The sequence below is a fragment of the Ammospiza caudacuta genome, chromosome 4, assembly GCF_027887145.1.
Source record: "Ammospiza caudacuta isolate bAmmCau1 chromosome 4, bAmmCau1.pri, whole genome shotgun sequence".
NCBI lineage: Eukaryota > Metazoa > Chordata > Aves > Passeriformes > Passerellidae > Ammospiza > Ammospiza caudacuta.
In genome coordinates this window covers 61,440,172-61,458,674 of record NC_080596.1, presented here as the reverse complement: position 1 = coordinate 61,458,674, position 18,503 = coordinate 61,440,172, and the positions used below count along the sequence as shown (strand labels likewise).

Below are 18,503 nucleotides of genomic sequence, written 5' to 3'. Positions count from 1 at the left end.
AGAGTTTGGAAACTAAAAATTTCCCTCTGAACACAGAAGTCAATCTTGAGGGACATTTCGTTTTATAAATTTATTTTCTCCATTCCAAACTTAAAACTTGTAGATTTCATTAAGAAAGAAGGTAAATAAAAATGAGCAAGAAACGAAAGAAACTTTACTGGCATTTCGTTTCCAGCCAAACAGATGAAAAGCCAGCATGTAAATTAGAATCAAGTCCTTGCTGTAGTGATTGCTACAGTGATTGAAATACCAGCGAGTATGACAGAAATGTAAACACAAAGCGCTCATTGCTGAGAGATAAATAAAGAGCTAATTATCTCATTCTGTCAACTCTAAATGAGAGCGGGATCGCGCTCCCGGTATGGGACGCACACGCATCTCTTCAAACCTTAGCAACATCCCATTGCTCAAATCATTGTGCAAAAGAAAAGTGAGGAAGGGAGAAAAACCCAGCAGCTATAATTTTAATTTCCATATTGCCATCAAACAACCAGATTGAACTCAGCCCAGGGGCTTCCTCGAGGTCTAATAAATATATCACTTCTTCTTTTGCGTGGTGAAGTTAGGAATCAGGGGGAAAATAATAATAATTTAAAAACTCAAACAAAACAAGATCCTACCTGTAGGATCGGGTGGAGGGGACACCGTGACACGGGAAAACACGATGCATCGATATGTGTGCGTGTTTTCTTAGTCGGGGTGGGGGTGCATCTTCGAGACGAGTACCGGGCTTTGGGAAAATGTCCTGTGATTGGTAGAGCAAACTAATTTTGTCGGGCTGAATGTGCCGATGTCCCAGGGCTAAGGCGCCTTGCTCCCTTGATGCGGGTTAACGTCCTCAATAGTCCCCCTCCAGCTGAAGCCTTTGATCAGACCGCTGCTGGCGCCTAAAAACAACATCACTTGTCTGCCTATTAGAGGCACTGACTAATCGTGACAGATTGTTTATTCTCGCAATTAGCAATGCAGCCGCTTCTCCGAGCACCCCCACCCCCTCTCTCCGACGCGGCCCGACCCGGCACCCCGGCCCGATGGGGCGCGGGGGAGGCTGCGGGCAGCGCCGGCACCGGCACCGGCAGCGGCACCGGCGGGGCCCGGAGCCGGCCTGGGTTGGGCGGCGGCGCCGCTGCTCCCGCCGGGCAGGAGCGATCAGCGGGCGGCACGGAGCAGGAGGGCAGCTGGAGGTACCAGCGTGAGCTATATGTCTGTGCGAAGCGCGTTCACCTTCATGTACAGGAATCTGCGGGAGCAGCCCGCAAACCGCCTCCAGATCACCTCCACGGGTGAGAGGGACCCTCCGTGAGCCCAGCACACGCGGGACGGGGTGCGATGTATGTGCGGGACGCAGGAAACACCCCGCTAGGGCATGTGCTCACGCGTGTGTGAGATAAGTGTGTGGAACTGCGCGCAGGACAATTCATTTCAGTCAGATCCTGTTGCTTATCAGTTAGTAAAATGTCTATTATATCAATTCATTTCATAATCTATATGTTTCTAATCTACCATCTTTATAGGGTCCAGTTAAAAGGAAAGGGAATTCGCTGTCCCTCCCCGTTTAGATAATTGCCCTTAAATGACTGCAAGAGGCTCTTGTGTTCCGAGGAGATTAGAGCCCTGCAGCTATCAATAAACTTTTCTCAGCGAGCGGCCAATCCCGTTATTAGAGAGCGGCTCCGTTTTACTGCACATCCGTCCTGGGCGCGGGGATAAGAGATCGTAAAACGAATTAACAAAACAAAATAGCCGGGACTTTAAGGGCTCAGGGGCTTATATGTTCCTTTTTAAGTGAACGAACATTTCGTTATCTGCAGACACGCACACATCTATGCCATAAGAAGTCGCTCAATTTATGCGTTGTGTATGTGGGTACGGATATAAACGCGGTCACATCGAACACACTGCAGGGCCGGCGATCGTGTAAAAACCAAACCAACCAACCAACTAAACTAACAAAACCCCAAACAAAATAAAACAACAACAACAAAAAAAAAAAACCAACAAACAACCCCCCCAAAAAAAACTCAAAACGACAGCGGAACGGGTAGGGTCTTCTTCCCTTTGAGAGGTCACACTCGGGACAGCCCGGTATTTGCTAGTTTTGAAGAAGAACGGGCTCGGGCTCCCTCCCTTGTTCTTTACGAACAGAAAGGCCGGCATCTTTGCCCGAGTTTTGAGCCTTCCCATCTCCGCAGCGGAGGACTGCGCCGGCTCCCTTCTCTCCGTCCCGAGTCGAGAGCCGGGGCGTGGAGCGGGCCCGGGGGACGCGGAGCGGAACAGAGGGCTGAGGGGAGGGGCGGGGCGCGCGGGACGTTCCGACGGCAGTCCCGGCCCCGCCCCCCCGCGCGCCGCCGGGGCCGCAACCAATGGGGCGGTGTGGCCCCGCCCCCCGCGCGCCGGTTGGGCGGAGCCGCCCGCGCGCCGCTTTATGAGGCGGTGCCGGCGGCGCGGGGCTGGAGCGTGCTGTCGGCTGCCTGCGTCCCCCGGCCCCATGAGCGGCGGTGCCGATCGCTCCCGCCCGGCGCTGCGGTGGCATCGGTCGGCTGCCCCTGCATGGCCCCGGCTGTGGATATGACCGCCGCGCCCACCGGGGTCCGCAGCGACGAGCTGCCCGCATCCGCCTTCAGCAGTCCCGGCGGCGGCGCGCTCCCCGTCGTGGCGGCGATGGGCGGGGAGGAGGAAAGCGACAAGCCCAAGGTTTCCCCATCCCTCCTGCCGTTCAGCGTGGAGGCGCTCATGGCCGACCACAGGAAGCCGGGAGGCAGGGACGGACCCGAGGGCGCTGGGGCGGCCTCCCGCGCCAGTCTCAGCCCTCGGCTGGGCGCGCTGTCGGCGGAGGCGCCGCCTTCCCCGCTGCCCCTCGGCGGGCACTTCTCCGTCGGGGGGCTGGTCAAACTGCCCGAGGACACGCTCGTCAAGGCGGAGAGCCCCGAGAAGCAGGAGCGGAGCCCCTGGATGCAAACCCCACGGTTCTCGCCGCCTCCCCCGAGTAAGTAATGGGATGGGAACTCTGCGGGCTGGCTGCGACATTCCGCGGGGCCGGGCGGACCGAGGGCAAAGCTGCGCGGGTGACCGGGGTTTTCCTGTCGCTTTCGCCCTGCCTGCCTCTCCCGGTATATTTTTCCGTGCTGTTCGCACTTTTCTGGGCCACTTCGATCCGTCCAAAGTACTGGACGGATTCGAGAGTGTAGGATGGCTGCGAGCGCACAGGAAGAGCGGCCGTGCCAGGCTGACATCTCGTGCCAAATGTTAACGGGGGGGGGGGTTAGAAGAAAAAGCAACGCGGTCAGCCTGTTAATTTAACCTGGGGCTCGAACTAGCTATGTAAATTTCGACTCAACATCACTGAGCCTCTCGTCAGAAAGTGGCTCAAGTAATTCCTTAAGGATGCGCACAGACCGGGTTCTTAGAAGCGGCAGCTTTGCGGGCTTCAGCCCCACCGGGTGGTGTCTTAAATGGTGCACGTCCGAACACCGAAGAGTCATAATCAGTGATGTTTTCCTGCTTTAATGCAGAGAAAGTTAAATTAATACGAAAACAGCGTGAGAGCCGAGATCAGAGAAGGCCGGTAATTTCCAGTGGCTGCGCCGAGCCCGGGTCTGGGCAGTATGGGCCGGGTGCCCTCGGCCTGGCCGCGCTCCCTTCCTGCCAGGGATCCCGTGCAAAGGGATGACCTCGGTCTGAGGATCTCCAAGCGTTTGGGGTGCCCTTAGCAAAGCTGCAAACAGAGCTGCTTTCTCTGTCCCTTGGAAAACGGCAGGTTTTCCGACAGGACTTGTGTAGAGCAAAGCAGTGGTTTAATTTATTTAAATTGCGAAGTTAAATTTGCTGTTGCTAAGTAAACCGGGACAGATGGATGTTGGAGACCCTTAGAAATGTTAAATAAGAGAGGAGCAGGCCAGTGAAGAGTGGTAGATACAGCATGAGTGTCAATTCAGACCTCGTAATTAATTACATGCTTAATCCGGTTCCCAGGGGCCTAATGAAGAGGGTGTGAGACTGAGAAGCCAGCCCGTTTTATTTTTTTTCCTGTAATCCAATAAAAAAAACAGGAGTTTTTTCCTTCTTTTTGGAAGGCCATTCCCTTTATTTGCGTCTCCTGTGCATGAGCCAAGGTAGCCGTGAAGGCAGGAGGTGCAGGGTTTGTGGGTGTCTGATTCCTGCCCGTTGCCGGGCATTTTCAATGGAGTCAGAGCTTCCTGATGTGAAGCACAGCTCTCTTTTTTAGAAAGGGAGACGGCAATTTTCAGTGTGTCCCAGGCAACCCTGGTGATTTGGGGCACCTTACTTGAAGTGGGACCCTACCTCTCCCTTTCTCCACCTCAGCTTTGACAAGGGAGGGGGCTCTGCAGGCTGTGGGGTTTGGCCGCTGCTAACCGAGGTGTCTCCTTTCCCCTCTTCCCCGGCTGCTCCCGGGCACAGGACGGCTGAGCCCGCCCGCCTGCACCCTGCGCAAGCACAAGACAAACAGGAAGCCCCGGACACCCTTCACCACGGCGCAGCTGCTGGCCCTCGAGAGGAAGTTTCGGCAGAAGCAGTACCTGTCCATCGCCGAGCGCGCCGAGTTCTCCAGCTCGCTCAGCCTCACCGAGACCCAGGTGAAGATCTGGTTCCAGAACCGTCGCGCCAAGGCCAAGAGGCTTCAGGAGGCTGAGCTGGAGAAGCTGAAGATGGCAGCCAAGCCCATGCTCCCGCCTGCTGCTTTTGGCATCTCCTTCCCACTGGGCGGCCCGGCCGTGGCCGGTGCATCCCTGTACGGTGCCTCCAGCCCTTTTCAGCGGGCAGGGCTGCCCGTGGCTCCTGTGGGACTGTACACAGCACATGTGGGATACAGCATGTACCACCTCACATAGAGCCTGAGCCGAGCCCAGCCCTGCTGTCTGCTCCCGCTGGCTCCATACAAACTCCCTCCCTGCTCCTCTGGCTCTTTTCTGTGGACTTCCCCGTGGAGCCTATGGCAGAGACTCCTCCAGTTTGGCTCTGCTTGACCTCTCTGCTTCCCCCTCTGATGCTGAGCCCTTATCCCAGCACTGTTCTGGTCTCCTCAGCAGTCCTGGGGAGCTGGCAGACACCTGAGGCATTGCCCCAGCTTTTTCCAGATGCAGCGTGGTGATGGGCCGAATGTGTCCTGCTTTACTGGGTCCAGCTGGCAGCCTGCAGAGAGCCCCCTGACGCAGGGGAAGGAACTGTGGAAGAGATGGAAAAAGGGGACTGAAAGACAGGACATTTCTCTTACTTTCTGCAAGGCTGAGGTCAAGAGACAGAAGTGTACAACAGCCTTTCCCATTCCCGTGTAACAGTGTTGTCTGTTACCTTCTTTGCTCCTTCACCAGCTCCTTTGGAAGGGGCTCTGTGTACTATGTAATATACTGTATATTTGAAATTTTATTATCATTTATATTATAGCTATATTTGTTAAATAAATTAATTTTAAGCTACTGTTTGCAATTTATTTGCTCTTTGCCCTCTGGGGTGTGACAGAAGAAGATACTGAATGTGTGTTAGGGGATGAGAGATACTGAATGTGTATTAGGGGATGAGAGAGGGACCGGCTCTAAGCAGCCGTTTTCCCTCTTCTCCAGGAGACTTCAGCCTTGGATGGTGAGACAGCAGCTGAGTTTTCAATTTTCTGTGTATCCCGGAGCTACCCGGTCCTCACAGCTGTTTGAGGTTTTCTCCTTTCCCCCACTGCTCCTGGCCAGCAGTTCCCTCCGCATTCCTGCCCCGAAGGTGCATGTGATCGCTGCTGCTTCCCCCAGCGGCGCCGGGACCGGCCGTGTTTCCTTGGCCCTAGGAAAGAGAAAAGTTGTTCCTCTCCCTGCCCGGTCCCTGTGCCTGGGAGGGTCCCGGCCGCAGACCCTCTAGCCGTGAAGACTGGGGAGGGCCTGACGTGTCCCACGCCTCAGTGCCGAGCGTGGTGCGAGAGAAGGGGCTTTCCCCAGAGCTCCATTTGCCGGCCGATGTGACTCGGAGGGACGGAGTACCGGGATTTGGGGCGGTGGGGACGAGAGGGGCTGTCGCGGTTCGGCTGGTGCTGAAGATGGGGATAAAGGACGCTAATGGCGAGGCAGTGTCAGCACCGGAGCCGATGGGGCGTGGGGACCATGGCGCTGGGCAGGAGTGCGGGCCCGGCGGCACCCGCGGGACCGACGGTCGGGACCGCTCGGCGCCGTGTCTCCTGCTCACCCTCGGGTTTTCGAACACCCGCCGTTCTCAGCGGCTGGCTCCGCTAGAAACTCGTCCCGGCCGACCACGGCCCCGAGGAAGCCGCTGGCGACGTCTGAGAGCCCCGCGGAGGAAACCGGCGGACACGCAGCCCCGGCTCCGCGCCTGCCGCTCCCGCCAGCACCGGCGCCGCCGCCTCGCCGCGTCCCCGCCAGCTGCGCCCTGAGCCCCCTCAGTGCGCCGCTCCACCCGCTTTGGTTTGACGAATCCCTCGGGTAAGGGAGAGAGTTGGTTTCCTCATTTTCTTTTTTTTTTTTTTCCTTTTCCTTTTATTTTTTTTTCGTGCTTTATCTTTGTGCTCAAGGAATAGTCGCTGAGAAATCGGGACTCTATTTTTCTTTCTGTCTTTCCCCCTACCCCCCACCCCGCTGCTTTCATTTCCAGCAATTTAAAACGTTAAGGTTGAAGCAAAGTTAGAAGGAAAATAATTGCTGTAATGAGGCTCGGCAATCTTCTGCAGGCACTGTGGCTCCAGCGAGACTGTAGCTGGGGGCGAGGCAGGACTTTTATCATCTCCTAAGTATCAATGATGCTTTCAATAACTCAGCGAAACAACATACCTGAACACAGTCACTTTCTCCAGAGCTCGCTGCTCTAATCCCCCTTCTCTTCTCTCGCTCGGCTCTGGCCGCCCAGTCATTTTTGAGCTGGGGTGAGTTTGGGGCTTTTGTGGTTGTTTGTTTTCTTTTCTTGCCCTTTTTTTTTTTTCCCTGTACTTTTTTCCTAACCCTTTTCTTTTCCTATCATTTCTTTTCTCTGTGCAAATGACAGTGTCTGTGATCCCGACCCCAGCGCCCAACGCCGCGCCGGAGCGGGAAAGCTCTGTGCCGACTTTTTCCCACGTTGTGTCTCTGGCAGAAAAAGGCTGGGTATCTCCAGCTTATCTCTTTCTCTAACTTAGCCTCTGCGCGATTAGACAGCGGGTTTGGGGAGATCTAATCGCTCAGGAGGCCGGGTTTATCCTGTAAAGATGCCCTTAAAATCCGAGAGATTTTAAACAGGGAGGACAGCCTGGAGCTGCCTCCCCACAAGCGCTGCTCCCCTTTGCTGGCACCTTTGGGCGCTGCGGCTCGAGACTCCGGGCAAAGCAGCGGCACCCTTTAATCTCTCTAATCTCTCCGCTTTGTCTCTGTTTGCTTTGCTTTATTTTTTTTTTTTTTTTTTTTTTTTTTTTTTTTTTTTTTTACATTTTGTTAACTCGGGGTGGATATTCGAAGCGCAGGATTCCTATTGAACATGTCTTTGCTTTAAGTTTTCCCCCTGACCCTTGGGCTAAAGTCCTTGGTTGCTCAATTAAACCCAGATGAGAACAATTAATAACTAAGTAATGACAATAAGTTGGGAATCACACGGATGAACGCTCCATGTGAATAGGAAAAGCTCACACAAAAGAGCAAAAAGGATTTGTCGGCTCTTTTTAAGGGGGAATTGGCTTTTCTTTTTTCTTGCCTCTGGCTTACCAGCAAATAAAACTCACTTTTGTGTCTTTGTCGCCTTAAGGATCTCAGTGGGCAGTTGGAAGTGAGAATGGCTGTTTTCCTTTCAACTTGAGGGTGCTGGCGCCACGCAGCCCCAAGGATAGAGAGTAGCCAAAGCAAAGTTTCCTAATAACTCCCCTCTCCCCCGCCACCCCTCCCCAGCCACGGCGGTACCCCCCTCCCCTCCATGCATATCTCCACATGCACTCCTAGAGAGCCTCGGCAGACAGACGAGAGAAAGCGGAGGGGCCCCGAGCACATCCACGTCCCACCACGGGCTCTCAGCCGTGGGAAAGCGATGGTGCCTTGGTGCGACGCTTTCCACGGGGCGCAGCAAATACAGCTCACAGTAGCCAGAGCACGGAGAGGAAGCAAGCACGCGCAGAAACACATACAAATAAAAGCTATTTTTTCTACTCTTATTCCCACAAAGGAGCGGAACGGCTCCGTTACCCGCGCACGGGTGCAGCGCCCGGGCGCATCTTCCCGACACCGGCTCCAGAGCCCCGGCTGGGAGAGCGGCGGGATCGCGCCCGGCTCCGGTTGTGCCAGAAGGGCAGAGTGGCACACAGCGAGGGCCGGGAGCTTAAAAAGCACGGAAAGGATCCCCTTCAGTTTTAGCTACAGAGAAGGTGACTACCGGGTAAACCTGCTGCGCAAATCGTTGGTTAAACCGTACATTTGTCATCTGCTCTGAATTTCTTGTGGTTTGGGGGTTTCTTTCCGAATTCGCTCTTTCACTTGAAACACGAATTCGTGCCCCGTTGAATATTTTATCGAATGTTTTCCGTAGTGTTCAAGTAAAGTGGGAGCTTAAAATCTTGCTTTCTAAAGTTAGGGCAGGCTAAATTCAGCAAGTGAGTTAGGCGCAGCAGCAGCCTCCTGCTGCTCAGGATTGTGCCTGAGAACAGAATCTTAAGAAATCAGAGGCAAAACAGGGAAGCTGCCTAACTTAGCCATTGTAAAGGCCCGGGGAAGGGGAGGGGGCTGAGTACTTCTCAGTAGTGCTTATAAGCTTAAATCCAGGCTCATCATTTTGTGTGAATCTCCTGGGTCACATCAGACCTTTTTCCTAAAAATCTGGGAAGTGAAAGGTCCGTTGAACAAACTGGCTGGACACCTTCAGGAAGAAGTGGGATGTTTGGCACTAACTCCTTGGTACTGCCTGAATTTAAGTAAACAGATGAACTCAGATATTCTATATGCAAAGTGAAAATACCAATCACCAACTTATTAGAGACTCAGAGGTAATTGCTCTTTATCTCTTGTAATGATACATCTGATTTTATATTAGACACGGAGGTGGCCAGAGAGAGCAAGAAATGTGGCTACATAAGCAGTCTTGAGACCAGGACACTCCTCAGAGCAGTCATGGGGCTGTCCAAATTAAATCCAGCGGCATGGTGACTGGTGAGTAAGTCTCCCACTGCTTGGAATATAATATTCTGTACCCAAAGAGCTCCTGGATGCAATGAGGTAGTTCACTCACTCTGCATCGAACTGTGAGTGAATCTGTGGCAGAAAGAGATACCTTCTTCCTGTCTTTCATAGTTCTGGCCCCCACTATATAGCTATATCTATTTATATCCATATTATCTATATCTAAATGTATATCTGTATAATCTATACATATGTATCTGTAGTAGAATATATATATATTCTCACCCAAGGAGTATGTGAACCTCTGAAATTTTATTTTATTAGCTTTTAACTCTCTACACACCTTATGTGAAGCACAGTGGTGTCTGTCCCTGGCTGAGCAATCTGTTCCACAGCAGGGAGCCTAAAAATGAGGCATTGCGATAATGGGCATTGCAACACAGCTCCTTGGGGCTGGCCCGAGGCCCCTTCTGCAACACGGACCCATTGTCTGTCCAGCTATGTGGCAGGAGAAGCTGGAGGCAGAACCAGAAGCAACAGCTCTGACTCATTTAACTACTGAGTTGTAAATTTTAACATGGAGCACAGAGAGATGTGGCAGTGATTTGCTTACAGCAGTAAACCGATCGACATTAACTCTGCTCCATTGTACTTCTTCATCTCAGAGATCTTTTATCCCTCCAGTGGGATCCGGTTCCCACCCTGCAGTGATTAAAGGGAAAGCGAGGAGGCAGCTACCTGGACCCAGTCTCCCTCGTGCGACCAGGAATGTGCAATAAAACCCCGAGCAAAGCTGTTTTCATCTGGAAGTGGCGCTGCTGGGGATCCCCCTGCTCTGGAGCCGAGCTCCGGCTCACCCTGCGCTGCTGCCCGGGGTGCGATGGAGTCCCCATGGCCCACAACCCGTTCTGACTGCGATGTGAACAGCACCCTCTGCTTTTCTTCTAGCTCAGCAGAGAAAGAAATCTCCTGCGTGTGTCACAGAGCCACCAGAGCTACCCACTTCAATAGTACAGGCCTTGCCAGTGAGCCGTGAGACAAACCTTGGGGAGAGAGTTTTGTAAGAGCACAGTTTAAAATCCGAGATTGATTGTACATCTATGGTCCATTCTCATCAAAGCTGGGGCAGACAATGGGGTCACAGTAATTAGCATCCGACAGACCTGAGGTTCAGACAGGCACAAAAAGATGCAGCCCAAACTAAATATTAATTTCAGCCTAATTGAGCAATGCTTTTGTTGTGTTTGTATCGGGCACACAGCAACAGGCAGGGTGGGTGTGCATGTGATGTATATCAGAGAAAGAGGCACCTCATAACATCAAACACATTCCAGACCTTCTGACCACCACTGTCACTGCCCAGTGCAAGGGTACAAAGAGGAGAAGCACTCAGGTGAGGCAGTATTTAAAGGTTTTTCTAGAATTCAGGTTCCATTTGCATGTCAGAGAGAAAGGAAGTGGCAGCGTGAGGGAAAGAGATCTGGTGGCAAAGGATGGCAAAAATGTTAGCTGGAAGAATTCGGGTGGTGTGGGGAGGTCTCAGGAATGGAGCAAAAGAGAATTATTTCCAAAAAGACAAGCTGGAGGGAAGGAGCAACTTTCTTTTGATGCAATGTTTTGTGTGCATTGGGCATTATTATGCAAATATCAGCTAAGACAAACACCGAAGTAAGGATGCTTTAAAACTGGAGGGGTGATTGACTTACATTACACTGCATTTAGATGTAAGGCAATGGCCCTGTTCCCATTTACATCAGCAAGGGAGGCTCTGAGACTTGCCCTGCATTATGGCAAGCTTGTGTGCATTAGTCCTGGGAAGCATCTGCTCCTCACACTGTACTCACTAAAAGCCATAAATGCTTTTCTAAACCTCATAATGAGCTTTGGACTTACTGTGAAAACTGAGTCTGTGGTACACCACAAGAAGAGACAGTGGGATGTTGTAGATATTGTCAGTCTGACCAAAATTTTCTTTCTGTGACATTGTCAATCTTCTCTTTCGGTAGGAGGCTACATAAATAATACACACTAAATTCTATTTGCAAAACACAGTACATATGGCATGGGACTGGAATAAACATAGAAACAGGATTCAGTGGTTTTCAAAACAATTTAGAACTTTAAGCATTAATTGCCTCTCATTAAGGCTGTAGGCACCCACCTGAATATGCAGACTATATGTTACTGAGCAGAGATGTTCTCTGTTGCCTCTTATCAGGGAACCCAAACTCCAGTACCCTGTGAGATGCCCATCAGCTGAGACCCTACAGAGCCAGAAAGCAGCATGACGACTCCATATCAGTGATCATATCAGATATCACTGATATAAATAATAATCCAAATGTGAACTTACTTTAGTGATTAGCACAGCCACATTCTTTTTAAATACAGCTTAAGTGTTAACAGCATGTACAAAATCTACATTCAGAAAAATTAGTAATTAATTTGTAACTCAGCTTTTAAATTTATAGGTTACTCAAAGGAGGATTGGCAGTCAAAAGATTCTTCAAGACTAATTTCTTAAAATTACTTTACCACAACTACTTTTCTGTCAAGTGTGATACTTGAATTAGGATGAATTTAATGGCCTTAATAGCTCAGAGTTCAAATGTAGATCTTCAGATAGTGCTCCCTTTAGTTCAAGAAGACCTGTGCAAACATGTTAATTTTCCCTCTAAATAATTGCAAATTTCAAGTACATACTCAAATAAATCCATCTCGAAACATGTGGAAAGCACATAGAAAGTTGTAGAGAATGTTAAATAAAATGAGAAAGCTGAGATGGATTTGTAATCCTAAATTATTCTTACTCTCTAAAACAGCAGGCTGAATTTCTCCAAATGTGATTTTTTTACCCTTCCTCAAAGATGGCTTTAATACTAGCCAAGTTTGAAGTTGCTAATGACATTTATTTCTGAGCTATGTATGCATGAGAATTTCACTTTGCATAGTTGGAGACTGTGATCTTTTTCAAGCTTGCATAATGTTTAACATGACTGAATCAATTTTCAAAACGAAGAAACATGAAAACGTTGAAAAATGCCCAGAACTAGAATGGGCATTTCCATTCCATAAGGAATTTGTTTGGAAAAAATTATAGAGTTGTTGGAATTAGAATCTAAGTTTATCTTAAGTTTGCTGGAAGGGAAAGTTATATTATACGAGAGAATTAGCCATTGGTTTCAGACTGATCCAAAGCCCAATAAAGTCAGTGGCATCTTTCCATGGACTAACTAAGAGGCTTTGGGGCTGACTCATACACTGCAGAGCTCCTCAGAAGATAATAGTCCTGCATTGCTTATGTGAAAGTTAAATATAGCCCAATGTTTGTAAGTGTGTGTATGTATTACGATTAATTTAAACCCCTGGTTGAGATTGGGTTACAGTTTCCATTTCATGCATATGCATGTGTTTGTGTTTGTATGCGTGCACATGCAAAGACAGACATCTGTGTAAGCACACACACAGGGCTAGTGCCTCAGAGATGATTGAATCAAGAAAATGTACACGATGGCAAATTCCAGCCTTTACTACGGCAGATATCACCGCTGCCATGCACACACTTTGACAGATATGAACATATGCTTTCAAAACCAGCAGCATCTGTTTACACTGAACTGCAATAAAAACTGAAGGCGGCATCAGTTAGTATTAGAATTTTATCTTTTCAATGTCCAGAAACAGTTTCTGTGCCTTTGATGTAAGCTGTCAAGCACTACTGGAAAATTGCATCTCTCCGATTACTGCATTCAGGGCAGAGGAAAGGACACGAGTGCCTTGCAGCGTTTGTCGGCAGGGACCCTGCAGGGGCTTGCTTTTTGGGTACTGATAAGCAAAGTTAGCTCGCATTCAAAGAACAGTCGAGAAATTCTTGCGTAAAGGGGGAAATAACACACAAGGGGCACTATTTTGGATGATGCAGTAGAAACCTTTTCTCTGTTGCAGGTATGATTAACCCTTACTTTTACTGGCTGCTCCCTTCAGATGAAACTTCCTTGTGTTTAGCCCGAATATAAACTCAGTGGCAGCAGCACCGCTGATTATTCAGGTATGTGCACGTTCAGACCTGTTACGAGCACCTGATTACCTGCGAAGTGGTTGTAATGTGCCTGAAGATGTGGCTTCACATTTCCATGCTTTTAGAGGTGGTATTAGCTTATCTGTTCCTCGTTATCCCTATTCCCCGTTTCTTCCATTGCCCATAGCCCCATTCCCCTCGGCTATGTGTCACAAAACATGCCATGGCATTTTTAAGCCTGCATCAGTTGCCTGATGAGATTTAGAGCTGCGACCTTTGCTGATGGTTGCGCTGACAAAAAGGGTGTGGCAAGGGAGAAGTGGTTAGAAAGTCATAGCACACTGAACTCTGTAAGGTGACAATGACACCAGGGAAACTGTGGCACTTGCCCCATCACAAAACTCTGTGTTGATATGAAGAGGAATTTTTATTTTAAATTTTAATTGCAAATGAGAAGGAAGGGCTCATTAAGGTTTTTTTGTGGTTTTTTTTTTTTTTTTTTTTTTTTACCTTCTGTGTAAACAGAAAGGAAGCATTTGTATACTTTAGATATTATATATCTGAACAAAAGACCCAGTCACCAGCTGTGCATCCCGAGCATGCACCAGGAAGAAATGCTGGCAAAATAGCTTCACCTTTTGTAGTATTCCTACCACACTGGGGCAGCACCCAGCCTGGAAGGACTTTCAGGAGATGTGCAGGATATAAGACAGCAAAATTCAGCCAGAGAGGAGAGCAAACTCAGAGAAATGTGAACGGCAAAAAGCAATGCAAAAGAAAAACAGGCAATTAGCATGCAGTAGAACAAAAGTGAATGTCATGTCTGTAAAGAGAGCAAACACAGCCTCTTCCGTGTAGGGATTGCCAAAGTACAGCTGGGGGCAGGGAGGTGGACCGGTAGAAACACACCCCTAAAGATGCATTTTAGAGTGAGCAGCAGCAAGAGCACTGCAGAAGACATATGGTGCATTGTATTGTGGTTGGCAGCAGCAGTTATTTCATAGGGGCAAGGTAAGTGCAGGAACATAAACATTTGCAAGCCATCTATTTTACTGGCAATTCATAAGGAGAACTTGCAGAATGTTTAATGCTTCCACAGCCAGGCCCAGGGGGACTGAAGGTATTCACACACATTTTAATAAGGTGGACAGGCCAAAAATGAAATTATCCAGTCTCTCCCAGTTGTAAGGTTTTGGCTTTGTGGGAGAGCTGATAGCCATTTGGATTCTGCTTGTCCTGGGGCACAGGTAAGCCCCAGGTGCCTACATCTTGGAGAGAAATTTGGCATGCTTGCTGCTGTCTAGAACCAGCTGGTGCTCCTGTGCTCGAATACACAGCTTCCTGAAGGCATAACAGCACTTCCTAACAAGCAGAAACTCAGCAGCTACATGATGGTCTCTCTCAAGGAAGCGCAGCTCACAGAGAGGGTGTGAAGCTACTCAAACAACACTCCACTGCTGGGAAGTGCTGCCCTGCACATCAGACAGGTCAGTGGGCATCACTCGCTTAAAAATTTACAGCTGGAACAGAACACAGCAGCCTAGCTCAGAGCAAGCAGGGCTGCCCTCCACAAGGAGTTCAAAGCCAACACTCCCACCTCCCAGGGCAGTGGCCTTTTCCCCCTGAAGCCCCCTTCTCCTGTGGGAGCCATGTCCCTGTGCAGCACTCAGGGTACAGACAAGGGTTTCCCAGGAAGAATAAGGAACAGGAGGAACCTGGCTCAGCTTTAATGTTCTGGCTAGCAATTACCTGATAGAAAATGCATAGGTAATTTCTGTGTCAGGGCCCCGAGTGCAGCAGAAGGCTTTTTTAATCTTTAGAGATGCCTGCTTTTCACTTACAGACCACACTGAGCATCTGTAAAGCATCTGCCTTAGGTGCTCTAAAACACATTGAGAGACCAAAATAATTTCTCTTTAGACAACACCTTCATCCAGTGTCCAAAGATGGTAGTTGAGAGCAACTCCCTTTTATTTTGTCTGCATATGTCCTGTGTATACCTATTGCATCTATGAAACACCTAAATTAGAGAGACACTCAGACATGAAGAGAGTTACACTGTGTTCCTTTCACTTCTCCATTTCATTACATCTCTCCATTCATTATCCATCAGTTATGGGTGGGTCCTGAATATCTTCCAACCCATAATTGTGTTTGTGCACTTATTGTAGAATATATAGTTGTTAGAACATGCAATAGCATGTAATTGCTTTTTACTATGTATTCATTTGCCTTTTCTTCTAGATGGGAATTTGTAGAGGTGTTATACTTGGCTCCTGTCCTGCAAACAGTTGTGCCCACGAAAAACTTTACCCACACTAGGAGCTCCATGGATCACAGCTTCTCTCTCACCCACTGAATTATATGAAGTTACTCATGCAGCTAAATTACTCATAAGCATATGTGTTTGCTGGATCAGGGCTTCTCCGTGTAAGAGTGATTTTTATAATTAATTTAAGACACCTATACATTTATTTTTAGATAAAGGAAATAAAGAAAGGGGTAATAAACTTTGGAGCTGGACTTAGTGCAATAAAATGCATCTTGGTTTATTAATTAGTGTCTGTTTTTTTAATTTGACACTCTAAAACCAAAATAACTTGGCATACTACTAAACCATTTTATAAAACAATGTATTTAATACTTAATAATTTTATACAGTAAGGCAACTTGATTAGGGTTTCTTTAAACAGCATAACAAGGTAAGAACATTTTATTAAATGCTATATCAACAGAAGCTGCCATTTTTTGTTGCCTGTTGGCCTACTTAGACTTTGATCCCCAAACCTTTTCTAATTGGGCATCCTGCCTTGAATGCAGAGGACCTTAGAACAATGAATGGTCAGGACTTTGGATCTGAAGATCCACAAGGCTTAAAGTGCTGGCTTAAAGTAATTTTCTCTTTTCCTTTTCACTAAAATCATCTGTAACTCTCTTTGGATGGAACGCTAGTTCAAGCACCTGTAAAAACCTGTGACTGTTTGTTTGTAAAATCCTGTCACATAATTTGTTTTCTGGGTGGGAACAGCTTACCTTTTCAAAAGAGACCTCTGATCATTTTGTTTGAACCTCTACACCATTTTCCTTTCCATCATGAAATTGTAAAACAAACATTTCTACACATGTCTAGCTATCAGAAGGAGCAGAACTGTAAATATCCAAGCTGTGGAGCTTTTCTTTGCTGTGGGTCAAACAGTTTAGCATCCTCACAGAGGCAGATGGATGTTTTACTGTGAATCACAGTCCGGGTCCAGAGGACAGTTCTTGGTGATCTAATGACCTGTGAGTTCACTGCATCTCTCCTCTCCTGACCCTTGTCCTGATCCATGCCTCGTCTCGCTCCTCACCACCATCTCTTCCTGATCTTGGGCATTGCTCTTGGCTGCGTGTATGTGCTGGTTTAGTTTGGTTCTCCTTGGGGAGTTTTGCTGTCAAACTGGCCATGGGCATTGCCTGTTAAATAAGTGCATGTTCCCCTCTGCAGCCCAGCTCTGGTGAGGTTTGCAGAGAGCAGCCATGGCACTTGTCCAGCCACCCCCTCTGCTCACAGCTCATGGGCACCTCTCTGCCTGTGTGCCCAGCCTTACCATGTCCCTGTGCTGTGCTGTGTGCACTAACCAAGGCTGCACCCTCGACTAGAATGCACCTCCTGTCCCTGGCTTGTTGACCATTTTCTCTCCAGTTCTTCCTCTTCTCACGACCTTGTTCTTCTGCTGTCTGAATGCATCCACATGCAGGTGGCATTTGCCTCTGTCAGGGTGCAATTGGTGCTGCGGTGGCATGGCTGCTGCAGCTCCAGGCTTGGCCATCTGCCTCCTGCACCTGCTTGTCCTCAACCAGGCACCCCTCAGTTCTGCAGCATCCCTTGCTGTGCCAGATCAGACCTCCCTTAGCCATTCCAACCCTGGTAATGCCTGCTCCCATTTCAGCTCCTTTTCCTTTTCCTTTTCCTTTTCCTTTTCCTTTTCCTTTTCCTTTTCCTTTTCCTTTTCCTTTTCCTTTTCCTTTCCCTTCTCCTTTTCCTTTTCCTTTCCCTTCCCTTCCCTTCCCTTCCCTTCCCTTCCCTTCCCTTCCCTTCCCTTCCCTTCCCTTCCCTTCCCTTCCCTTCCCTTCCCTTCCCTTCCCTTCCCTTCCCTTCCCTTCCCTTCCCTTCCCTTCCCTTCCCTTCCCTTCCCTTCCCTTCCCTTCCCTTCCCTTCCCTTCCCTTCCCTTCCCTTCCCTTCCCTTCCCTTCCCTTCCCTTCCCTTCCCTTCCCTTCCCTTCCCTTCCCCTTAAAAGCACACTTCTGTCCCCAAAACTGACATTCCAGGACTGGCTTGCTCTCCTTTGCTGCCAGCTCTCATGTCTCACCAGTGTCCCAGACTCTCAAACACCTGGCATGGATTTCACTGGGGTTGTTTGGGAAAGAAGCTGGCCTAGGAGCCCTGCAGGAAAATCAGATGGAAACAAATGTTCACAGCTTTCTAGAAATTGGTGTCAGCTCCCTGATACAGAGAGTTTTACAGCTCTATAAATCAGGCTGAAAATGTAACCAGAAGCCCTGTTAGCTTTCTGTTTCTTTTAGCACATCCGTTTCTTGTAAAATTCCGATTAGAGGGACTGGTCTCTGTAGAAATCATTCACTCCAAACCCAACAGGGCTATAAATCAAAGCACTACAAATCACCACAATTTGCAGATTTTGGGTTTCATCATTTTATTGCTTTTGAAGAAGTTATATAAATGTTCTTGGAGAATACTGACTCCTGCATCCCCTGTCATATCTGGGATGAGAAAGAAAATGAAAGGATTTTTTGAAAACCAGGTATCTCATTTATACTGTTAGTCCTAACCTGTTTCTCTAAGGAACCAAGTCCAGAGTGCTTTCTCATGTGAAGAATCTCACCAAAATTTGTGAGATTGCTTTCATAACTTGGAGCTAGAGAAATAATATCTTTTTTTTCAGAAAGAAGTAAAAAGACAGTAGAATTTTACAAGAGTCTCTGTGTGGAAAAAATAAAAAAGATTCAGCGATGATTGGATGCGTAGCACCATTTATGATTCCCTGTCCCAGCCTGGGTTTGGCTGTACAGGATGATGATTATCTGCTCCAGCAGGCAAAGATTTCATCACCTCCCAGTATGAATGACAAAACTGTTCCCAACAAATGTTGCCCTCCCAGTGACAGTAAATCCAATCTAGGCTTGCAGACTCCAGATATCTCTGAGCTGAGTCACACTGGTCTGCTGCAATGCATCAGAGCCCACATTGACCACAGCTGTGATTTGCACATCTGGAGAAGGGTTTCCAGACCAGGCTCTCTCATGACTCAGGTTCTGTGCAGCACTTTGAAGGGCTCCTCAAAGTGGAAATCCTGCAAGGATCTCTCACTTTTACCTATCTACTTTCCTGAAGTCCAGGGGCTTC

At 48.7% G+C, this 18,503-nt stretch overlaps 1 protein-coding gene across 1 annotated transcript; it reads left to right on the top strand.

Moving 5' to 3' along the window:
- The first annotated feature begins 2,515 nt into the window (after window positions 1-2,515).
- On the top strand, window positions 2,516-5,363 carry MSX1 (msh homeobox 1). Its single transcript, XM_058804074.1, has 2 exons — window positions 2,516-2,986; window positions 4,420-5,363. Exons 1-2 carry the CDS (start codon window positions 2,551-2,553, stop codon window positions 4,848-4,850), a joined length of 867 nt encoding a protein of 288 aa, XP_058660057.1. The 5' UTR covers window positions 2,516-2,550; the 3' UTR covers window positions 4,851-5,363.
- The last annotated feature ends 13,140 nt before the right edge of the window (window positions 5,364-18,503 follow it).